Source organism: Sus scrofa, chromosome 6 (assembly GCF_000003025.6).
Source record: "Sus scrofa isolate TJ Tabasco breed Duroc chromosome 6, Sscrofa11.1, whole genome shotgun sequence".
NCBI classification, from domain to species: Eukaryota; Metazoa; Chordata; class Mammalia; order Artiodactyla; family Suidae; genus Sus; species Sus scrofa.
In genome coordinates, this window is record NC_010448.4 from 57,992,603 (window position 1) to 58,018,263 (window position 25,661).

At 43.3% G+C, this 25,661-nt stretch overlaps 1 protein-coding gene across 3 annotated transcripts in view; it reads right to left on the reverse strand.

Annotated features, from left to right (window-relative positions):
• LOC100626048 (zinc finger protein 350) overlaps window positions 1-24,660 on the reverse strand; it is a 43,838-nt gene extending 19,178 nt beyond the window's left edge. The window contains exons 1-5 of one of the 3 annotated variants that reach the window (XM_021097264.1): window positions 23,353-24,648; window positions 17,157-17,336; window positions 9,867-9,993; window positions 8,973-9,068; window positions 1,712-4,276 (exon numbers count right to left, since the gene is read on the reverse strand). In XM_021097264.1, coding sequence (XP_020952923.1) covers window positions 2,931-4,276; window positions 8,973-9,068; window positions 9,867-9,993; window positions 17,157-17,171 — 1,584 coding nt within the window. In that variant the 5' untranslated portion in view covers window positions 17,172-17,336; window positions 23,353-24,648 and the 3' untranslated portion in view covers window positions 1,712-2,930. Of the gene's footprint in view, window positions 1-1,711; window positions 4,277-8,972; window positions 9,069-9,866; window positions 9,994-17,156; window positions 17,337-23,352 lie in introns of those variants that run through there. The other 2 variants (XM_013998724.2, XM_021097265.1) reach the window with 2 other exon arrangements.

Below are 25,661 nucleotides of genomic sequence, written 5' to 3' on the forward strand. Positions count from 1 at the left end.
TCATGGTCAGTGACTAAGGCAGTTTCCAAGGGTCAATTATTCAGAATATGAGGATGTCAAGGTTGGGAGCCAGTGGAAGGAGGGCTTTTGAAATGATCAGAATCCGACTATATCTCCCAGATTGTGCACTTTAAATTTTACTCTTCAGGGAGTTCCTGTTGTAGCTCAGCAGTAGTGAACCCGACTAGTATCCATGAGGAAGCAGGCTCAATCTCAGATCTCATGCAAGATCCAGCGTTGCCGTGAGCTGCAGTGTACATCACAGATGCAGCTCAGATCTAGTGTTGCTGTGGCTGTGGTGTAGGCCGGCAGCTGAAGCTCCAATGCAACCCCTAGTCTGGGAACTTCCATATGCTGCGGGTGCGGTCCTAAAAAGAAAAATTTTTCTTACACTTCAAATTTAGGTCTTTGATCTACTGAGAATGGATCTTCACATACAATGTGAAGCAGTGATCTAATTTCATGTTTTCCCATCAATAATCAATAATTCCAACACCTTAAAGGATCTTCCTTTTCCCTACTTTATGTGATTTTTTTTTTTGTCACACCCAAAGCATGTGGAAATTCCTGGGATAGGGGTCGAACCCTCGCCACAACAGTAACCAGAGCCACAGCAGGGACAATGCCAGATCCCTAACCCGCTGAGCCATGAGGGAACATCGTGATTTTACATGATTTTAAAATGTACAGTTGTCCCTAAAATAAGAACATACAAAAAACATACCAAAAAAATGAAGACTAACACACGCTAGGGGCATAAAGCATAGTGATGTTTTGCATCCTAAGTCCCAAAGGTACCAAATAATAATAATTTTACTCACAGATTTGCTTATAAATATCCAAATAAGTGTATTTGAATAAGTATCACTTTATTCACAAATATATTTTCAATCTGCACTCCTCCATAAGTGGACTGTGAGATTTGCAAATTGCAGGGGTGGTGACACACACCACAGCTAATCACAACTGAAGTAGGTTGCTGGCCCCATTATTTAGCTATTGTCTCTCACCTCTCAACCTACTCTTCCATTGTTGGCTTTGTGACACAGGGGCTGGTATGGCAAACAAGATTCTCTTTTGCCAGCTGCCCTCATGTTAAGTTCTGCCAACATGGGGCAATGGAGAGAATGAGTAGGCAGCAGGAAAATGAAAAGAGAGACTTGCTTTTTCCTATTTGCTTTTCCTTCCCACTGCAGAGAAAATGGTTGCAATTCTCAGGTTTTTGTCCAGTCTCAGAATCATCTTCATCTCACCCCCTCAAGGATTCTAGCATCAGCCATTCATGTACCCTGTCAGAGACTGGAGGAAAAGTACCATGGGGGAGGATCCCCCCCCCGCCGCCCCTTCTCCAGGTTCCTGAGGAACTTGCACCAATCATTCGATCTCTTCAAGTGAGCACAAAGTTTCAAATGAAAGACTGGGGAGTTCCCACCATGACTCAGTGGTTAACGAACCCTACTACTATCCATGATGGGTAGTATGGGTTCGATCCCTGGCCTCACTCAGTGGATTAAGGAGCTAGCATCACCTCAGTGGGTTAAGGTTGTGGTGTAGGTCGCAGACACGGCTCGGATCTGGCATTGCTGTGGCTATGGTATAGGTCAGAATTGCAGCTCTGATTTGACCCCTAGCCTGGGAACTTCCATATGCCGCAGGTGCAGCCCTAAAATAAAATTACCGAAAAAAAAAAAAAAAAACATAGCAGAGGTGATGGATGACTCAGATGTAATAGGTACAATATGAACTTTATAAACCATCTTCAAATGACTTATGAGTCATTCACATAGCAATGAGAAAGAGTTCAAGACATTCTATATCAAAAGACACATGAAGGGTGTTAATCTGATAAAAAATCAGGATAGATTTACAAGTTTCCACTGAAACCACGGGCTTATCCCCTTTGTGAGCCCTCTGACATTGTGCTCTAGATTCTATGCATTTAAGTGTATCCACAGCCATTTCTTACTTCTGACGCTTGATGAGGAATAAAGTTACCGAAAACCTTGTCCTAGTCACTGCTGTGTAAATCAGGGGCTGACTCAGCAGGTTTCTTCTTCTTCCTTCTTTTTACAGCCGAAGTTCCCAGGGGCCAGGGGTCCAATAGGAGCTGCGGCTGCCAACCTGCACCACAGGGACTCGGCAGATTTGGGGTGTTCAGACCCTCCACATTCCAGAATCTGACCCATGACTGGCAAAGGAGAAGGAACCTCTAGGCCCTTAAAATATCCTGCCTGCTAAGAGTATCTTTGTATACCTGGGGTTTGGGCCATGCCATATAGTTTATGCTAGCAATACAATTTCTGGTGAACATGTTTTTGTTTACCTGGGGCTCTGAGCCATGCTGGATCAGTTTGACCTTTAGGAGCCTGGAGTTTGAGACATTAAGATCAGCCATGTGGTTTCTCTGTGCCTACATAACTAACCCCCCATAAAAACCCTGTGCACTAAGGAACAGGTGAGCTTCCCTGCTTGGCAAGTCCATATGTTGTCCCATCACTGGTGAAAGACTGAAGCACTGTCCATATAACTCCAAGGAGAGAACCAAATGCAAGTACGTACATGGTTTCTCCTAAGTTCTGCCTTATACACAGTGAACATTTGCTAATTTTAATTTGTAACTTCTCACTATAATGAACTATAACTGTGAGAGCAGCTTTCATGAGTTTAACAAGTGCTTTTCAAAAATAATCAAATGGGAGGGTGGTTTCAGGGACCTGACACAACTGCCTTCCTAGTATTTATTTCTGAGGAGCATTTTACTGATGATTCTGAAGTCAAGCTCATTACAATTCAACCTACTAAGAGCCACTGGTATTTCATGAGGTATAGCTCTCCATTATTACTACATTCATTGGCATTCTCTCAGTGAAAGTTTTCAAGCTAAAACTTGGTTCGAAAGGCTTTTCCACACTAAACATATCAAATCTTCCCTACATATTTCCTGGGACATAAAATACAACATAATTGGTAACTGAAGGCACTACCACATTTACCGCATTTATGAGGGTTCTCTCCTGTGCAAATTCTCCATTATCTCCTGAGGGTGCACATCTCGCCACAGGCTGCCCCACAAGGACAATGTTCCCGTGGGCTAGGAACCCACTGATGTTTAATGATGTCTGGACTGCCACAGAGGGCCCTTCCACTGTCTCTGGTTTAATAGAATTTTTCTCCTGTATGGGTTCTGTAAGAGATAATGAGCTGTGATTCCCAAGGGAATCCTTTTCCACCTTGACGGAACCCACACATTTTTCTTTCATATGAGTTTTCCTATGTTTAGTGAGAGAGGACTTGTGGCAGAAGGCTTTCCCACAGTTGCTGCATCTATGGGGTTTCTCTCCTGTGTGGACTCTCTGATGTCTACTAAGTATTGACTTCGTGGAGTAGCCTTTCCCACAGACACTGCATTTATAGCGTTTCTCTTCTGTATGACCTCTTTGATGTCTAATGAGACTTGACTTCTGAAAGTATGCTTTTCCACACTCATTGCATTCATAGGGAGGATTTCCGGTATGAAACACCTGATGTGCAACGAGACATGGCTTATGACTGAAGGCTTTCCCACATTCATTGCATCCATAGGGCTTCTCTCCAGTATGAATTCGCTGATGTATAAGGAAATTACCCTTCTGGATGAAGCCTTTCCCACATTCACTGCATGTATAAGGTTTCTCTCCTGTATGAGTTTTCTGATGTACAAGGAGCTGCGACTTCCTGGAGAAAGCTTTCCCACATTCACTGCATCCATGGGGTTTTATTCCTCTTTCAACTTGCATATGTATATTGAGCTCTGCTTTCCTACAGAAGGCTTTACCACATTTAAGGCATTTATATGGTTTTTCTCCTGTATGAGTTCTCTGATGTACAGTGAGTTGAGATTTTTTGATGAAGGTTTTGCCACATTCAGCACATTCCTGATGTTTCTTTCCTCTTTCAGTTTGATGTATATTGCGTCTTGGATTGGTGCAGATGGTGTTTCCATATTTACTGCATTTAATTCCAGTGTAACGTTTTTCATGCTTAGTACGAAGAAATGATTTCTCGTACCTATTAAGCTTATCAGGCTTCTTTGCTACACAGTTTTTATTCTGGTTAACTAAATCTAAATTAGAGTTCAGTACGTCAAACTTATCATGGCTTTGCCTTAAAGTAACAAGATTTCCGTGCAGATGAAAAATATTTCCTGATGAACTATGTTCATGGCCTCTTTCCACATTTTTATGCTTGTTTTGGATTTCCAAGGACCAATGCATAGGGTCACCAACTTCTCCAACTTCTAGAAAGAAAATTAATTCCTTCACAATCAGGTTACGTAATAAAACTGCTTCTAAAATGCCACTGGGCTATGACAATTCAACTATCATATGAGAGAAATCATTAAGCATAAATGTACTTCTTGACTATGTGAGGAAACACAATGAAATAAAGCCATAACATCCAAAAAAGTAGTTGATATGGTATCAATGGTAGACAATTCCCAATTAGTAAAGTTTTGCTGCTCTCCAAATACATCCTTGCAAAATGGGCAAAGAAGCTGTATTAGAAATGTGTCTCATTAACACATATAAAGTTGGAAAGACATCTAGCATGTTGGAAGACGAATCCACTTATTCCACCAATATTTATTCATTTTTAAATGATTTTTTTGCCATTATAGCTGGTTTACAATGTTCTATCAATTTATGCGGTCTAGCAAAGTGACCCAGTCACACACACACACACACACATATATATATATACATTCTTTTTCTCACACTATCCTCCATCATGTTCCATCATAAGTGATTAGATATAGCTCCCTGTGCTATGCAGCAGGATCTCATTGCTTATCCACTCTGAATGCAATAGTTTGCATCTATTAACCCCAGAATCCAGTTCTTTCCACTCCCTTTCCCTCCCCCTCCCCCTCGGCAACCACAAGTCTGTTCTACAAGCCCATGAGTTTCTTTCCTGCGGAAAGGTTTGTTTGTGCCATATATTAGATTCCAGATACAAGTGATATCATACTCTGTCAATATATATTGAATGTCTATTACATATCATGCTCTGTCGTAGCAACTGAATATAAATGAAAGAGAAATATTCTCTGCATTCCACTGGGCAAAAGAGAACAAAATGTAAGCAAAGAAGTAAGACAACCACAGACTGAAAAGTGGTTCCTGGGATATGAAAAAGAACAATGGGAGCTGGTCAACTTTAAATAGGTAATCCCTAAGAGCGAATAACAGTTGAGCCAAGAAACTAGGAATAAAGAATGAGCAACCTCAGGTAAAGAATTACAAGTTTGGAGTTCTCCTGTAGTGCAGCAGGTTAGGGATACCGAGTTGCCACTGCAGTGGCTCAGATGGCTGCTGTGCCACAGGTTTGATCCCTGACCCAGGAACTTCCCCATGCTGCAGGCGTGGCCTTAAAAAGAAAAAAGGGGGGGGGGCAGGGAAAAGGTCATATCACATAGATCTGGTAGGAAGAATTCGAATTTGATGCTAAGACTAGCACACTGGAGGTTTTGAGAGGGTGGAGTTGTGTTCCAATTTACCTTTCCAAAAGATTCCTGCTATGTGGATAGCTGGATAGCAATGGAAGAGGAAGGAGCATAGAAGAAAGGAAACAGGAAGTTAATGAAGTAATCCAGGCAGGAGATATGGTGGCGTGGCCAAGAGCAACAACAGTGTAGATGTGGAGAAGTGAATGGACTCAGGGTACACTTAGAAGGAAAAGACAGCATTCAATTTTGAATTCAATGTTCATTGTAATCAAAGGCAGAAATCGGAGTTCCCACTGTGGTACAGCAAGTTGAGGATTGTCTCTGTGGTGGCAAGGGTCCGATCCCAAGCCCAGCACAATGGGTTAAGGATCTGGTGTTGCTGCAGCTGCAGCAGTGTAGGTCACAGGTGCAGCTCAAACTTCCACATTCCAAGGGTGTAGCCAAAAAAAAAAAAAAAAAAAAAAAAAAAAAAAAAAGGCAGAAATCAAGGGGTCCTTCTAGATATTCAGCTTATATGACCAGCAGTCCCAACTGAGCTGGAGAGACAGATTTTGTTTGTTTGTGTTTGCTAGGCAGCGGGGGAATGGGGTAGCCACACCCTGGGATAGAACCCCCACTACAGCTCTACAGCTGTAACCAGAGCCACAGCAGTGATCATGCTGGACTCTTAACCTGCTGAGTCACCATGGAACCGCTGGAGAGGCAGACTGTGAATGTGGGAAAATTAGGTGTGTATTTTGCCATAAACATTTTGAGATGGATATCTAAGCACAGACAGGGAGAACCCAATTGGAGACTGGAATCTGGAGATGATTTTGGCTAGAGGACAAATTTGGAGGTTTTCTATATGGCATACATCAGAGATATTCCAGGTTCAGTTCCAGAGCACCACAATAAAGTGAATATTCTGATGCTCGTCACAGAATTTTTGTTGTTGTTTCCTAGTGCATATAAGTTATGTTTACACAATACTGTAGGAAATCCCTGGTGGCCTGGTGCTTAAGGATCTGGTGGCGTCACTGCTGTGGCTCCAGTTTGATCCCTGGCCCGGGAACTTCTGCATGGCGTGGGTGTGGCAAAAACAATAATAACAACAGCCTACATGAGACTATAGTATATTAAGTATACAACAGCATTATGTCTAAATTGCTAAACATCTGAGCTTTCATCAAGTATGAATATCAGAGACTGCTGATTACAAATTACCGTAACAAATGTGATAATGAAAAAAGTCTGAACTATTGTGAGATTACCAAAATGTGACAACCCAGAGACATGAAGTGAGCAAACGCTGTTGGAAAAAATAGTGCCCACAGACTTGCTCCAAGCAGGGTTGCTACAAACATTTAATTCATAAAAAACACGCTATCTGCAAAGTACAATGAAGTGAAGCACAATAAAAGGAAATGTATAGAAATGTTACCCAAAGGCAAATGACTAGATAAGGTCTCTTGGGGAGAGTTAAAAAAAAAACAGAAAAATGGGAGTTCCCGTTGTGGCTCAGCAGTTACCGAACCCAACGAGTATCCATGAGGATGCTGGTTCAATCCCTTGCCTCACTCAGTGGGTTAAGGATCCAGCGTTGCCGTGAGCTGTGGTGTAGTCACAGACGTGGCTCGGATCCTGCGTTGCTATGGCTGTGGTGTAGGCCAGCAGCTACAGCTCTGACTGGACCCCCTAGCCTGGGAACCTCCATATGCTGCGGGAACGGGCCTAAAGAGACAAAAGACAAATAAATAAACAGAAAAACGATGGCCTAGGCTGAAGTCTTTATGCATTTCCAACTTTCAGGGTTTTAGGAAGTGGAAATACATGGAGAATGCCAGAGAAACCAGGACAATGGACAAGGCTCAGGACAAGGGAAACAGGCAGCTAGAGATACGTACTCAGAACACATTCTGACTGAGGCGGGTCAAAGGACACAATTTCTTTCAGTGGTCACCCTGCTCCCGAATCTGGTCTCTTTCATTAATGCGGCAGACTGCCACCAAATGAATGCTCCTAACGTGCCTTTCTCTCACGTGGGGAAAACTCCTACAGTCAAAGCTCCGACTTTCTATCCAACGTACAGCCGAGGTTATTTTCATATAAGAATAAGAAACAGAATCATCCATGTGGATTTTTAAATTGGGCAAGAATTCAGTATCTTATAATGTATAATGGGAAATAATCTGAAGAAATAATACATATATATATATACTGAATCACTTTGCTATACACCTAAAACCAACACAATATTATTAAACTATGTTTCAAGTAAATAAATAAATAAATAAATACAATTAGGCCAGAGAACCGTCTAAGCCATCCAAGCTCCTATGGACAGAAAGTGCTGCTAACCTCTGACTTTCTTCCACCAGGCCCCATCAATACTGAAACTCCACAGACCATGACAGCTGGCTGCCTCCCATTTCATTCCTCAAACCCTCTTGCTAAATGACACTCCCGAATCTTCCTGAGTTCGAAATTTGTTATCTTGGTTGCCACATATCTGGCATCCATCAATTAAGGGGTCCTCATCCTGAATCAAGAAACATGGGTGGGGAGTTCCCATCGTGGCTCAGTGGTTTATGAACCCGACTAGCATCCATCAGGACGTGGGTTCGATCCCTGGCCTCGCTCAGTGGCTTAAGGATCCAGCGTTGCCGTGAGCTATGGTGTAGGTCGCAGATGCAGCTCAGATCTGGTGTTGCTGTGGCTGTGATGCAGGCTGGCGGCTGCAGCTCCAATTCAACTCCTGGCCTGGCAACTTCCATATGCCATGGATGCAGACCTAAAAAATAAAAGAAGAAACGAAACATGGGTGCTGCTTCTTCCATTTATCTTAGAACCACTGCTGAAACCATCTAGAATCCTCCAGGTGAGATCAAGCTTATCTAGAATAAGAGGAAAACCAAGCAAAAACCAACCATCTCTATCATTCAGAGTTATATGCCCAAAAATGTTCACACCATCAAGATATGCCCCGGTGTTATTCCATGAGTGTCTTGGTGAAAAACATCTACTATGGCCCTTAATGGCTTACTGCTCTGGGCCAGTCTATCAAACATTCTACTTCACCTTGCCCATGCCCAATTTCATGCTGGGTTCTTCGGACTCCATCATCTAATTTATTCCAAAATCTTCTTTATTCAAAAAAAGATATGCAGGAGTTCCCATTGTGGCTCAGCAGGTTATGAACCTGACCAGTACTCATGAGGATGCAGGTTCAATCCCTAGCCTCGCTCAGTGGGTCCCGTGAGCTGGAGTGTAGGTCGCAGAGGTGGCCCAGATCCTGTGTGGCTGTGGCTGTGGCCAGCAGCTGCAACTCTGACTGGACCCCTGGCCTGGGAACTTCCATATGCCACACATGTGGCCCTAAAAAGCAAAAAAAGAAAAAAGTTTATAAACTAGATGAATCACCTTAATGCTATTTCAAAGGTGTGAGGCTAGGAATCTAGGAAATGACTTCTATTCTTTTCGACCTGGCTGTTTCTCATTCACGTACCTGGAAAGTTCTCACCATGGATACTTTCCTTTTCTATCCATGGTTTGTCTCCTTGCTTCAATCTGAAGATTTCAATGGGTTTGGTGCTTTGATACCCTATTCACAAAACATCACAGGACAGTTAGGAAAACAGCTTTGGCCAAGAGATCTAAGCACTGTTAAATGATACTTTTAACAGGTTGTGCAACTGCACCTTGGAAAAGAGCTTCCCCTAAGAGCAGGGAAAACATGCCCCTCTCTCTGTCTGAGGCCCAAGAGAAGACTGAGAATCCATCAGTTATAAAATTCAAATCTAAAGTAGGGGGTCAGCAAACTATGCTCTGTGACTGTCACTAAGACACTACACTTCTTCATTTAAAAACATTATTAAGGAGCTCCCGTCATGGCTCAGTGGTTAGCGAACCCAACTAGTATCCATGAGGATGTGGGTTCAATCCCTGGCCTGGCTCAGTGGGTTAAGGATCCGGCATTGCTGTGAGCTGTGGTGTTGGTCACAGGCAGGGCTTGGATCCTGCATTGCTGTGGCTCTGGTATAGGCCGGCAGCTGTAGTTCCGCTTTGACCCCTAGCCTGGGAACCTCCATATGCCGCAGGTGTGGTCCTAAAAAAAAAAAAAAAAAAAAAAAAAGAAGAGGAAGAAAAAAAAGAAGACAGAATATTGTAATCAACTATAATTTTTAAAAAATTATTTTAAAAAGAGTATATTAGAGATAGTAGGTAGCACATACAGCCTGCAATATTTACAATCTGGCCCTTTGAGGTTAAGTTTGACAATCTCTCTTACATTATTCAGCACTTCAGATACTGCCCCCACCCCACCCAAAATCATTCTACAGTTGAGAAGGGAAAGGCTGCTGACTGGGTTCGCTAAGGGACCCAGGGGAGCCGGCCTCACCCACGGCCACAAGGTTGCTGTAGTTCTCCAGCATCACATCTTGGTACAGGTCCTTCTGAGCAGGGTCTAGTAGCCTCCACTCCTCCCAGGTGAACTCCACAGCCACGTCCTCAAATAATAACGATCCCTGGAGAAGTAAATTCTTCTTTAATCTGAGTGATTACCTGATGGTTCGGCAGAGACGTGTAGAAATCTAGTCTCACCGTCTCTACGGCACAGTCTGCATCTACACATGTACTTTATGTAGTGTGGATGAATGGAAAGTCTTGCTACCGTAATTCAGCCACCCATTCCCTCAGTAATTCAGAAGGCTTTCTGCAATGTGGTCTTTAAAACCTTCGCGTTAACCTCGAGAGATCTGCCATGAGTGTGCGTGTGGCCACGCACTGAACCGGGTGAGGTCAAAATGAACACTCGTGTTCTCAGGAAGCCTTCACTGGGCACAAGTTAAACAGAAACAGTTACCACTGAACTGCTGAACTCTGCAGAAAGCAAACTTGGGACATGCAAAAACACGATAAGCCAAGGAAAGCTTGTGATGGCAAAAGCCAGAGAAGCACGTCTGCCGATGCAGAGTTCCAAAGGGCAGGGTCTCCTGTCAAAATAAAATAAGCAGCTTATACATTAACTATGCTGTTCTTTAGGCAGCTGCACTGCAGCCTCGATGTATACACCCGTGACTTTTATCGCTGATAGTCTCCTTAAATCTCCCTAAGAGAGAGTTTCAACACTCCCTATGCCTGCTCTTGCTCACGAATCTGAACACATCACCTTCCCTAATAAAAGTCTTGTGGGCTAAAGCCTAGGGGCCTTTGTTCAGCAGAACAGAGTGCCTCCTGGTCCCCCACTTTTAAAAATGTAAAAGAGTCTTGTGTGTTTTGTTATACCATGCCAGCCCTCTTTCAGGATCTCCCATTGCCCTGCAGCGCAGGACGCAGCACACTGGAATTAAATATGAAAAAATTAAATATGAAAATATAAAAAACACTGAATATAAATTATGTCTCATATGTGGAAAGGCATAACAGAGTCTTAAAAATGAGTGGGCTAACTTGAAGAAACAAAGATGAATTCTCAAGACAAGAAATACAGCAATTGAAAGGAGGAATTCAAGCCACAGACTGACTACAAATTAGATATAACAGAGAGGAAGCTGGGGAAGTAGACAATAGAGCTAAAGTACAAAAGACAACAATGGAAAATACACGGGCGATGTTGAGAAATATGAAGGACGGAGTGACATTGTTAATTTCACACCTATTCTGAGTTTGAAGGAAGAACAGAAAATTCGAGGGAAGGTAATAGCCAAAAATATAAGCACAGAGAATATTTTAGAACTGGTGAATGACACCGAACCTCAGGATGAGAGAATCCAACTATTCCTAGCAGGATCAGGAAAACGAGATCCACTCCTGGACACATGGAACATGAAACCGCAGAATGACAAAAGAATAAGAGGAAGTTCATGTGTGGCGCAGAAGGTTAAGGATCCGATGTTGCAACTGCAGTACAGGTTCGATCCCTGGATCTGGGAACTTCAACAGGCTGTGGGTGTGGCCAAAAAAAAAAAAAAAAAAAGAATAACAAATATGATTTACTGCCTCTAGGTTCTCAACAGCAATGATGAAAGTCAGGAAAAGAATGAAATCATACTTTCAAAGTGCCAAATGAAATGACCTTCAAACAAGAATGTTATCAGTATATCGATATTATATATGGATTTCCTATTATTTCTAATAAGCTTGTGGTGATTCTCAGATTTTTCCATGTGTGCAGCCAAATTATCTGTAAGTATGGAAAAAATTTAAATCCTCTTTCCCAAATTTATATGTCTTTTATCTTTTTTCTTGACTAAAATTTCCAAATAAGGTGGTGTCAATGGACAATCTTGCCTTGTCCCAACTTTGGGTGACATATCAAAGGGGGATATGAAAATTTGTGAGGATGTTTCGCATTGTCACACTGACTGGAGCCCTACCAATGGTCAGGGACTGAGGGTGCTATAAATCCTGTAAAGCATATCACAGTCGCATAACAGGAAGAACTGTCAAGCTCAAAATGTCAATGAGTTCCCACTGTGGCTCAGCAGGTTATGAACCCAACTGGTATCCACGAGGATGTGGGTTCGATCCCTGGCCTTGCTCAATAGGTTAAGGATCTGGCATTGCTATGAGCTGAGGCATAGGTCACAGATGTAGCTTGAGTCCCACACTGCTGTGGCTGTGGCGCAGGCCAGCAGCTGCAGCTCTGATTTGACCCCTAGCCTGGGAGCTTCCTTATGCCACAGGGGTAGCCCTAAAAAGAAAAAAATTTGGTCAATAGTACTCATAGACTCCTTCCCATTGAAAAACATAGGCGGAGTTCCCGTTGTGGCACAGTGGAAATGAATCCAACTAGGAACCATGAGGTTGTGGATTCGATCCCTGGCCTTGCTCAGTGGGTTAAGGATCCTGCACTGCCGTGAGCTGTGGCATAAGTCACAGATGCTGCTAGGATGTGGCATTGCTGTGGCTATGGTGTAGGCTGGCAGCTGTAGCTCCGACTGGACCCCTAGCCTGGGAACCTCCATATGCCACAGGCGCAGGCCTGAAAAGGACAAAAAGACCAAAAAAAAGAAGAAAAAATTAAAAAAAAGAAAAACGTAGGTATATAAATTATACTGTATCCCAGAATAACACTCAAAAATATTTAAAGGATTAGGAGTTCCCGTCGTGGCGCAGTGGTTAACGAATCCGACTAGGAACCATGAGGTTGCGGGTTCGGTCCCTGCCCTTGCTCAGTGGGTTGACGATCCGGCGTTGCCGTGAGCTGTGGTGTAGGTTTCAGACGTGGCTCGGATCCTGCGTTGCTGTGGCTCTGGTGTAGGCCTGTGGCTACAGCTCCGATTGGACCCCTAGCCTGGGAACCTCCATATGCCGTGGGAGCGGCCCAAGAAATAGCAAAAAGACAAAAAAAAAAAAATTTAAAGGATTAAAAGTCCATCACTCAACAATGAAAAACTTATAATGCCTAGTACCCAAACAAAATTACCAGATATGCAAAGACAGAAAATATGGCCCATACAAAAAAAGGAACATCAACAGAAACAAAACCAGAAATGACATATATAATTAGTAGATAAGGATTTTTTTTTTTTTTTGTCTTTTTTGCCATTTCTTGGGCTGCTCCTACGGCATATGGAAGTTCCCAGGCTAGGGGTCTCATCAGAGCTGTAGATGCCGGCCTACACCAGAGCCACAGCAACGCGGGATCCGAGCCGCGTCTGCAACCTACACCACAGCTCACGGCAACGCCAGATCCTTAATCCACTGAGCAAGGCCAGGGATCGAACCCGCAACCTCATTGTTCCTAGTTGGATTCGTTAACCACTGTGCTACGACGGGAACTCCAGTAGATAAGGATACTGAAAGAGATGCCACACACATATATGTTTACGCATATGTTTAAGGTGGTAGAGGAAAGCATGAATGGGATATGGAGTAATATGGACAATATCAAATAGATCCAATTCCAACTCCAGAAATGTCTGAGATGAACAATATACTCACTGGATGTGATTAATAACGGATTAGACAGTGCAGAAGAAAAGATGAGTGACCTTGAGTTATAGCAATAGAAACAATTTAGCATGAAACAGAAAAAAGACCTAAAGAGAAACATTTTAAGACAGTCAGAGAAAACGGATTTACTATATGCACAAGAGCAGGCCAGATAACCATAGGCTTCTCTTGTAAACAATATAAGTCAGAAGATAATGGAAAACATCTTTACAGTACTGAAAGAAGAAAACTGTCAACCTAGAACTCCCAGTGAAAACATGTTTCAAAAATGAAGTCAAAATAAAAACCTTTTTCAGATGTGCAAAAGCTAAAGGAATTCAGCAGCACCAGATATGAACTGGCAAAAATATTAAAAGATATTTCTAATTGTCCTTCATATAGAAATCTAGATCTGCCCAAATGAACAAAGGACTGCAGAAATTTACAATCTGTGAGTAAATATAAAATGTGGTTATTTTTCATATGCCATTAGAAGATAACTGATTATTTAAAACAACGATAATAACATGTGAGATTTCTAAAATACTAAGTAAAACACGTGTAAAATACTAAGTAAAACACATACGTGTACAACAATAATAGCACAGAGGCTGGTAAAGAAGAAATGGAAGCATACTCTTAAGGGTCTTATACTGTGCATGAAATGGTACAATGTTACTTGAAGACAGACTGCGATGTTAACTATAAACCTTCTATCAACCACAATAGAAAGCAAACATCTATAGCCAATCAGCCAAGAGTGAAGATAATGAGAAATAAAAATACTCAATCAAGACCAAAAAAGGCAGAAAAAAGAGAAAAGAGTAGAAGGAATCGTTTAGATAAACAGAAAGCAAACACCAAGTTGGTATATCTGAATCTCATGACATTTATTGAGACTTGTTTTATGGCTTGGAAATGTGGTCTACCTTGGTAAGTTTTTTTTTTTTTTTTTTTTTTTTTTTTTTTTCCCCAAAATATATGATGGGGAGTTCCCGTAATGGCTCAGTGGTTAACCAATCTGACTAGGAATCATGAGGTTGCAGGTTCGATCCCTGGCCTTGCTCAGTGGGTTAAGGCTCCAGCATTGCTGTGAGCTGTGGTGTAGGTCACAGACGCGGTCGGATCCCACGTTGCTGTGGCTCTGGCGTAGGCCGGCTACAGCTCCGATTCAACCCCTAGCCTGGGAACATCCATATGCCTTGGGTGCGGCCCTTAGAAAGGACAAAAAGCCAAAAAAAAAAAAAATTTGACATATAAAAGATGAATAGGTTACTACACACTAACAAAAACCAACTAGAAAATGTCTTGCAAAAAAAACATAAGAGTTCCCATTGTGGATCAGTGGGTTAAGAACCCAACTAGCATAAGTGAGGATGCAGGTTTGATCTCTGGCCTCACTCAGTCAGTTAAGGATCCAGTGCAGGTTGCAGATGCAACTCAGATCTGGTATTGCTGTGGCTGTGGTGTAGGCCAGCAGCTCATGTGACCCCTAGGCTGGGAACCTCCATATGCAGCAGGTGGAGGCCCTAAAAAGCAAAAAAAAAAAAAAAAAAAGATAAAGATTAATAGTCCTAAAAACTTTTCCTTCAGAGATCAGAAAAAAAAAATCAGCACAAAGAATCTGATTAGGCAGTTCACAGAATACAGTTAATAAATGCATTAAAATATGTTCAAAGTCACCAATAATAATATAAGGAAAAATAACAGTAAAACTAATTCCGATAGCACTTCTTAAAAAGACAGGCAATGTTCTATGTCCCACATATGTATATACATATGTCAGTGGTTATCAACCAGCCAACAATTATTTTAGAACAGCTGACATATGACATTTTAGGTTGTTGCAACTTGAGGAGGGTGCTACTGACATTCAATGGCCAGTGACCAGGGACACTGCTAAATATTATTCTATAATCCTGTGATGTGTCCCCACAACAAAGAATTATTCAGCCAAAAAAGTTAACAGTGCCAAGGTAGGAAAACTCATGTATAATATATACATGTATAGATATATTAACCTATTTAATTTTCCCAGTAATTCTTTCATGTAAATTCTATCATAATTCCCACTGTTTAGATGAAGACAGGACTGCAGAGAGATTAAATAACCAGAATAAAATCACACAGGGAATTAAAGACCAAGGTAAAATACGAATGAGTAAATTTGGCCACAGAGTTTCTGCTCTGAAACACTAGACCCCATAACTTTAAAAAAATTACGTCTTTGATCTTTCAGATCTGTGAGATTTAACAACTGATACAACATTAAATTATGGCAAGAATGTGGGAAAAACAGAACCTTTCATAAACTCTGAGAGCAAGTGGTGAAGACTTTAAAAAAAAACAAAAAGGCAATTTTACAGCAACCATGAAACATTTTAAGTACAGGTACCATCTGACTCATAGATTTCCCTTTTAGGAATCCAACCTCAAAAAGCTCTCGAACATATTCAGAATGTGTATTTTAAAGACGTTTTATGACTTCACTGTTTGTAATAGTAAAAACAGCAATGTGAACCATTAAAAGGTAGTTTTATACAGAGTACATAAATTAAGGCATAGACAGGCTAGGAAATATGCAAACCTAAAGCAAGGGAGTAGATACATAATTACTTGAATGGAAAGCTCTCCAGGGCAGGTTGCTATAGGAATAAGCCAACTAATAATGTGTTTATTGGAGTTCCCGTGGTGGCTCAGTGGTTAACAAATCCGACTAGGAACCATGAGGTTGCCAGTTCAATTCCTGGCCTTACAAAGTGGGTTAAGGATCTGGTGTTGCCATGAGCTGTGGTGTAGACCCCTAGCCTGGGAACCTCCATATGCCTCGGGAGCAGCCCCAGAAAAGGGAAAAAGACAAAATAATAATAATAATAATAATAATAATGTGTTTATTATGACCTCAAATAATGCAAAAAAAAACTTTCACGATAAACGTGCAGATGCACATAAGTGTACGTAATGTGTACATGCACTTATGTGCATACAGATGTTAATAAAAACAGAATGATTTCTCTCCTAAACGACGAGCAATGTTTGATGGGGCAACTTTCTTTTTCTGCTCTAATTATTTCCATATTGTTTCTGTACATATAACAAACAGGCTGGAAGATGGCCTCAAAATATATGTTCAAAAGAAAAAAAAAGATATGGAGTTCCCACTGTGGTGCAGTGGTTAACGAATCCAACTAGGAACCATGAGGTTGTGGGGTCGATCCCTGGCCTGGCTCAGTGGGTTAAGGATCCGGCATTGCCATGAGCTGTGGTGTAGGTCGCAGACGCAGCTCAGATCCCGCGTTGCTGTGGCTGTGGTGTAGGCCAGCAGCTACAGCTCTGATTAGATCCCTAGCCTGGGAACCTCCATGTGCCGCAGGAAGCGGCCCTAGAAAAGGCAAAAAGGCAAAGAGACCAAAAAAAAAAAAAAAAAAGAAAGAAAGAAAAAGAAAAAAGAGATATATCCATTTCCGGAGTTCCCTAATGGCTAAGTGGGTTAAGGATCCGAAGTTGTCACTGCTGTGGCTCAGGTTCCTAAAACTTCTGCATACCACAGGCGTATCCAAAAAAAAAGAAAAAGAAAAAAAAAAGTGATGTGTCTACTTCCTTATCCTCAGAACCTGTGACTCTTAACTTGTTGGGATAAAGGGTCTTTGCAGATGTAATTAAGGATGAACTTAAAATGAGAAGAGTTTTTTTTATAACCCTCTGCAAATAGAAAAGGCAAGAAAGGGGGGAATAAATATGTAAAACTCACCTGGACCTGGGTCATTTTCTTCTGTTCTTAGAAAACTGCTCAGAACTGGGATCTGTTATTTTATTCTTCTAGACCGTCACTCAAATTCTGGGTCATAGATCTCACATCTCGAGTTAATGGTATCCCCTGAAGAGATGCTTTCCTGGTCCCAGAACTGTCTTCTCCTTAGTTCACTTGATTCTAAGGATTCAAAAGCAAATTCACTTTGCGTTACATTCCCTTGGGCCACACACCTTGTCAGTGCTGCTAAAGGTGGTGCAGTGCGCAGGGGCGGGGTCTCCACAAAGATATCCACGTTCTTTACTGTAATTTTTTATCTGTTTTAGGGCCACATGTGCAGCACATGGAAGTTCCCAGTCTAGAGGTTGAATCGGAGCTGCAGCTGCCAGCCTATGACACAGCATGGGAACGAGGGATGCAAGCCACGTCTGCAACCTACACCACAGCTCACGGCAACGCCGGATCCTTAACCCACTGAGTGAGGCCAGGGATGGAACCTGCCTCCTCAGGAGGATATCCACATCCTAATCCCCAGAACCTGTGAATATGCCACATCGCATGGCAAAGGGGCATTGAGGTTGCTCATGAAATTACAGTTGCTAATCAGATGACCAAAAAATAAGAGGGACTTCCTGGATTGTTCAGGTGGCCCAGGGTAACCAAGGGTCCTTAGATGGGAAAAAACAGAAGAGACCAGAGAGATGTGATGTGACAAGAACTCCACACACCACTGGTGGCTTTGGAGATGGAGAAGGGAACCAGGAGCCAAGGAAGGAGGGAGGCCTCTAGAAGCTGGAAAATCGAGTTCCCGTGTGGCTCGGCAGGTTAAGAACCCTGGCCTTGCTCTGTGGGTTAAGGATGTGGGGTTGCCACAAGCTGAGGCATGGGTCACGGACTTGGCTAGGATCTGGTGTTGCTGTGGCATGGGCTGGCAACTTCAGCTCCAATCTGACCCCTAGCCTGGGAACCTCAATGTGCTACAGGGGCAACCCTAAAAACAAACAAATAGAAGCTGGAAAAGACAAAGAAACAGATTCTCCCACTAGATCCCCAGGAAAGAACGCACTGCTTCTGAGACCCTGACTGTAGTCCCATAAGATCCATGCTGAATTTATAACCTTCTAGAACTGTCAGATAATAGACTGGTGTTGTTTAAGCCTCTAAGTTTAATTTATCACAGAACCAATAGAAAACCAATATGTGTGCCCTTTTGCGCAAAATCTCTATACTTGAAAGTTTCTTTTTGTTTAGACACCACAACATCTAGATCTCGAGGCAGTGCAAACGTTATGAAGATTAACATGCTAAGCAAATCATCCGCATTTTCTTCCTCAACCCTCACCCCCAACCTAGAAACAGCAAATCACTCGATTCATGTTTAAACAAAGGAAGTCAAGGAGTTCCCGCTGTGGTGCAGCAGGTTAAGAATCTGACTACTATCCGTGAGGATACGGGTGGAGCCCTGGCCTTGCTCAGTGGGTGAAGGATCCGGCGTTGCCACAAGCTGCCACGTAGGTCACAGATGTGGCTCAGATCCTGGAGCTGGTGTGGCTGTGCCTAAGCCGGCAGCTGCGGCTCTGAAGGAACTTCCATATGTCACTGGAAAAAAAAAAAAGAAAAGAAAAAAAAAGAAAGAAAAGAAAAAAGAAAAACAAAAAACAAAGGAAGCCATGGCTTAACACCTAGAAATAAAGTATCTTGTCCAGAGTAGCACACTTCCTAAGAAGCAGTGCTGGAATTCAAACCCAGATTTGTTTTCTCTCCAAAGCTCATCACGTTAACACAGTTGTACTTTCTTAACCAGACAACCTCTAAAAGTTTAGTTCTCTGTAGAATTGTTTGAAATGACAGTTTACTACCCATAATATCACGTCAGAAGGTAGCATATAACCGTAGTGCAAAACCTGGACTTCTGCAACAGCTCTTAGGACACTCAAGCCCAGACATAAACCCACACACAACCAGCAACTAATTGATGAGAAAAGAGGCAAGAAGACAGTCTCTTCAGTATGTGGTGCTGGGAAAACCGGACAACTATATGTAAAAGAATGAAATCATGGCATTCCCATTGTGGCTCAGTGGTTAACGAATCCAACTAGGAACCATGAGGTTTCGGGTTCAATCCCTGCCCTTGCTCAGAGGGTTAAGGATCTGGCGTTGCCATGAGCTGTGGTATAGGCTGCAGACGAGGCTTGGATCCAGCATTGCTGTGGCTGTGGTGTAGGCCAGAGGCTACAGCTGTGATTCGACCCCTAGCCTGGGAACCTCCATATGCCATGGAGGTGGCCCTAGAAAAGGCAAAAAGACAAAAAAAAAAAAAAAAAAGAATGAAATGAGAACACTCTTGGAGTTCCCATTGTGGTGCAGTGGTTAACAAATCCGACTAGGAACCATGAGGTTGCAGGTTTGATACCTGGCATTTCTCAGTGGGTTAAGGATCTGACATTGCCATGAGCTGTGGTGTAGGTCGAAGACGCAGCTTGGATCCCGAGTTGCTGTGGCTCTGGTATAGGCCGGCAGCTACAGCTTCGATTAGACCCCTAGCCTGAGAACCCCCATGTGCTGCAGGAAGTGGCCCTATAAAAGGCAAAAAGACAAAAAACAAAACAAAACAAAAAAAACATTCTCTAACACCATACACAAAAATAAACTCAAAATGGATTAAAGACCTAAGCCTAAGGCTAGGGAGTTCCCATTGAGGCTCAGCAGGTGAAGAATCTGACTAGTATCCATGAGGATGTAGGTTCAATACCTGGCCTTGCTCAGTGAGTTAAGGATTTGGTGTTGCCACAAGCTGCTGCATAGGTCACAGATGCAGCTCAGATCCAGTGTCGCCATGGCTGTGGTGTAGGCCTGCAGCTGCAGCTCCAATATGACCTGTAGCTGGGAACTTCCATAGGTGTGGCCCTGAAAAAAATAAATAAATAAAATAAACATAAGCCTGATACTATAAAACTTTTAGAGGAAAACAGAGGCAGAACACGCTGACGTAAATCACAGGATGGTTTTTCTTTTCCTTTTTTTTTTTTGTTTTGTCTTTTCCAGGGCTGGGCCTGCAGCACATGGAGGTTCCCAGGCTAGGGGTCTAATCAGAGCTGTTGCCGCCAGCCTACACCACAGCCACAGCAACAAAGGATCCGAGTTGCATCTGCAACCTACACCACAGCTCACGGCAACACTGGATCCTTAACCCACTGAGTAAGGCCAGGGATTGAACCCACAACCTCATGGTTCCTAGTCGGATTCGTTAACCACTGAGCCATGACGGGAACTCCCACAGGATGGTTTTTGATCCGTTTCCTAGAATAATAAAAATAAAAACAAAAATAAACAAATGGGACCAAATTAAACTTACAAGTTTTTGCACAGCAAAGGAAATCATTTAAATTTTAAAAAAGGGGAAAGACAACCCACAGAATGGGAGAATATATTTACAAACAAAGCATCCAACAACACATTAATCTCCAAAATATAAAAACTCCTGCAGCTCCATATCAAAACAAAACAAAACAAAAAAATCACACACAACCCAATCCAAAAATGAGCAGGAGAGGGAGTTCCTGTGTCAGCGCAACAGAAACAAATCCCACTAGGAACCATGAAGTTGTGGGTTCGATCCCTGGCCTTGCTCAGTGGGTTAAGGATCTCTCATTGCCGTGACCTGTGGTGTAGGTAGCAGACACAGCCTAGATTCCAAGGTGCTGTGGCTGTGGTGTAGACCAGCAGCTGAAGCTCCAAATGGACCCCTAACCTGGGAATTTCCATACACCGAAGGTGCAGCCCTGAAAAGAAAAAGAGAGAGAGAAAAGGTATAAAACTATTTATAGGACTATCAAAGACTAGAAAACTATAGCTATAATGGAAAACAGTATGGAGATTCCTCAGAAAACTAAAACTAGAACTACCATTGGATCCAGCAATCCCACGCCTGGGTATCTATCCAGAGAAAACCACGATGCGCAAAGACACATGTACTCCCATGTTCACTGCAGCACTATTTACAATAGTCAAGACATGGAAACAACCTAAATGTCCATCGACAGAGGAGTGGATCAGAAAAATGTGGTACATATACACAATGGAATATTACTCAGCCATGAAAAGGAACAAAATACTGGCATTTTTAGCAACATGGATGGACCTAGAAACTATCATGAAGTCAGCCATACAATAAGACACCAACATCAAATGCCTTCACTGACATGTGGAATCTGAAAAAAGGACAGACTGAACTTCTTTGCAGAATAGATGCTGACTCACAGACATTGAAAAATGTACGGTCTCCAGAAGAGACAGTTTGGGGGGTGGGGGGATGTGCTTGGGTTATGGGATGGAAATCCTGTGAAATTGGATTGTGATGATCATTATACAACTACGGATGTGATAAATTCATTTGAATGATAAAAAAAAGTAAAAAAAATTTCATAAAAAAAATAAAGTGCTGCCTACATAGAAAAAAAAAACTCTAGGTATAAAACTAAGGACTGTTCACAGGGAAGAGGACCTGAATGCCACACCTTGGCCACCTCCAAATTTCGTGAATCCTTGTCCACGAGCCCTCAGGTCCCTCCTGTAAGGAGTGAGTAGAATTTCCTGCATCACCGGATCGCCAACCCACTTAGGGAGGCCAGGGGTCAAACCCCGCATCCTCAGGGATTCTAGTTTGATTTGTTTCCGCTGCTCCACGAAGGGAAGAACTCCAAGCCCAGAGTTTTTAAATATTGCCATGAGGAAGTTACGGACTTGAAGGAGCAACGTGGATTGGGATCAGCTAAATGAATCTATGGCCAAGTCTGTGCCCAAGAGTCTACATGTGAACCTCAACCTACCTACTCTCCAGGGACCCTGGGTCTCAAAAGCTCCAGCCTCGTGCCGCTCCACATACACTAGCCTCCTCCACCAAACAAATGCGCAAAATGAAAACCCAGACTGACTTCAAGTTAAATATGAGATCTGAACCAGAAACCCCTTCCCCCGGGCTTCTCCTCATCTGAGTCCTACAGGAAGTCGCACACCTGGACACCAAATGCACTCAAATCCACCTGCCAGTCCAGTTCTTCATCACTGAGCCCCACGAGCAGAAACTGTCACCAAACCAAACTGGGCTTGGCTCACCCACTGCCCAGAAAAGCCAATTGACTGACCCCTGGGTTGTTGTAAAGGAAAATCCAGCATTAACTGCGGGGCCCTGGGGAAAAGGGAGCTCATACTCAAAAGACCTGAAATCCCTGATGGTTCTCCCGGAAAGATTTTTAAAGGTAACATTTGTGGTGAGGGAGGCAGGGCGGACATGGCTTTCTCCCCATCGGTTGGGAGTGAGGTTTGGTGGGGAGGTAAACAGGGTGGTGGTTCAGGAAACTTCATCATTGACCCACCGGTTCCAATCTGTCTACGTGCCTGTGGTCAGTGAGGAGGTACCATACTCCACCCTGGCAGGTGTCTTAGTTTCTGCATAACAACGGAAAGACAGGCATCAGATTGTTCTGTACACCCGTGAGGAGGAACAAGGACTCGGGGAACTATTGTTTCTGGCCCGCTTTTCCTTTGTTTCCACGTTCCCTCACATCCTTAAATACTTTGCTCTTGGGAACTCGAGAAGGCTTAATAGATCAAAGACTTTTTCTACAAACGGGGTAGGGGGTAGAAAAGAAATAAGGTCCTACTGTAGAGCCCAGGGAACTAGATTCAATATCCTGTAATAAACCATAATGGAAAAGAATACAAAAGAGAAGAGCTATATAACTGAGTCACTAGGCTGTACACCGGAAACGAACAGCTTTGTAAATCAGCTATACTTTAATGCAAAAAAAGAAAGAGAAATAGAGGACCAGGGGGCTTTTGCACCCAGGAGGGCCCTGCAGGGTCCTGCTGGGGTTCAATCCCCCCTTTTCTTTGATACTCCTCAATCCTGAGGGGAACAGGGGAAGGACGAGAAAAAGAATAAAGTTTTAGAGAGGTTAGTGATAAACTTGGCAGGCGAACTCGGTTTTAGGAGGGCTGGTTTCACTGACACACTGACACACTCACCAGACCGCTAGTGGTTTATCTCGTCATCCGCTTAATAACACTGACCGCCAAGGGGCCTATTACTAAAGCCAAGACCTCCCCAGTGACTGAACCCAAAGAAAGCCCCAGAAGGCCTCTCACTGGCCTCACAGGCCCCTCACTCTGGACACACGTGCAGACGCTGACCCACCTGATGCTGGGATTCTCAAGACTCCGGGCAGCTACCAAAGACTGAAATCGCTTCCAAAATGATTCCCATGCCAAATGATTTCCTGTGCTGTGGCGCCCAAGCCCCCTCTCTCCCTGTCGCTAGGGACGCTTCTGGTCCGGTGCGTCCTCAGACGGTTTCGGGGTGCTGGAGTTCGGGGCTCGCGCCCACCTCTATGACGTAACGTGACCACGCCCATCTCAGCGATCATGGCGGAAGCGGTACCTATGGAGGCTACGGCTCGGAACAGGAGTTGAAATCACTTTTGGCCACCTCCTCGCCTTTCCCTCCTCATTGTTGATCAGCAGCACTTTGATGAATGATCTTTTAAAGGCTGGACCCTATCCAAGGCCGTGGCGGCGCAGGCCGGAGTCTGTTTCGTCTTTTGGACAAAACGGAGAGATGGCGGCGCCCGCGCGCAGTGATGAGAAAGCATCATGGAGGCGGCCATTTTACAGGAAGTACAGTTCCGTACGGCAGAGAGCAGCCCCAACCCCGCTGCCAAGAGCCAGTGTTAAGACGAGCCGTTGGCCCATCATCGAAGTTTGCAGGAGCCGACACAAGTTGTAAAAGCAGCGACCAGACAGTGTGAAAAAACGCTTGTGACTTTAAGTCCTGGTGAAATTTGGCAATGAAGTAGAGCGGGGACGGGGATGAGTACCGCAAGTCTCAACAGGTCTGTTGGTTACAGACCTATTGAGGGGTGGGGCGATGCTGAGACTCTGACTTTGTGAAGAGCAAGGGCCACAGGCCTGGGAATGTGGCTACCTCTCTAGGGAAAGGGGAGGAGTGAAGCTTCAAATATATGCAAATATTTCCTTAAAAAAATAAGGGGTATTTCAGAGTAATTAAGAGATGGCCATGCTATTAGATTGGCATCATTCTCAAAATAAACACATTTAAGAAACATTAGCCGTCATTTGATGCATCCAAGGGGGTAGTAGAGGATATAATCTATAAGTCCTTTTTATTTTTTGTTTTGTTTTTGTACTTCCTTTCTAGAGGTCAATTTAGAATTATAATTTAAATTTTTCATTCTTGTTGGTCTAGATAGTCCAATGTTAAGAATCTTTGTCAAAAGCAAACTTTCTATATTAACCACAAAAAATTTTGGTGAAATTTTTTAAAACTAGGAATAACCTGAATGTTCAATCAGCAGATGAATAGTACGGTAATTTAAACACATCCTTTCAGCAGAGCAGTCTATAGCCGTCAAAAAGCCAATTAGGGAGTTCCTGTTGTGTGGCTCAGACCCTCACTAGTATCCATGAGAGTGCTGGTTCCATCCCTGGCCTCCCTTGGTGGGTTAGGATCCAGCGTTGCCAAGAGCTGTGGCGTAGGTCACAGACAGACTTGGATCTGGCATGGCTGTGGCTGTGGTGTAGGCTGGCAGCTGCAGCTCTGAATCAGCCCCTAGCCTGGGACCCTCCATATGCTGCCTGTGTGGCTCTAAAGAGGAAAAAAAAAATTTTTTTAATAAATTTCTCCTAGGCAGGAAGCATGTCATAGACAATCATAGAAATAGTCCTGAAATATTCTCTGATTTCAATTTTTTTTTTTTTTTTTTTTGTCTTTTTGCCTTTTCTTGGCCCGCTCCCATGGCATGTGGAGGTTCCCAGGCTAGGGGTCGAATCGGAGCTGTAGCCGCCAGCCTACGCCAGAGCCATAGCAACATGGGATCCGAGCCGCATCTGCGACCTACACCACAGCTCATGGCAACGCCGGATTCTTAACCCACTGAGCAAGGCCAGGGATCGAACCCGCAACCTCATGGTTCCTGGTCGGATTTGTTAACCACTGAGCCACAACGGGAAGTCCTGGTTTCAAATATTATGATGGGTGAGTCCCTCAGTACTTCCGTCTTGGCCCAGATTATATCCTGAAAAGCCCTTCCTTGAGGAGAGGGAAATCTCCTCCGTTCCTACCTAGAGATTACCCTAAATTTCTATCTATTCCTAGATTTTATTTCTCCTCATAGCTTTTATCATTTCCTGGACATTTTAGGATCTACTTACTCTTGTTTTCCTTCACTGGATTGTACGGACCACCATAAAAGCTGTTCCCCTGCCTGTTCACTGATGTTGCCTCGATGTGTGACTCAGTGACTTGCGCAGTGATGGTGCATTAAAATATTCCTGGAGGAGTACATCACCCACAGCCAGGATTTCAACTGAATTCTGGGTTGGCCATAGCATGGCAAATTCCCGTTTCCTTTCCTATGGATGGGACTCACTGTAGCTGGGATCTCACGTCCTCATGGGATCACGGGAAAGAAAAAGGGGTACAGGAGA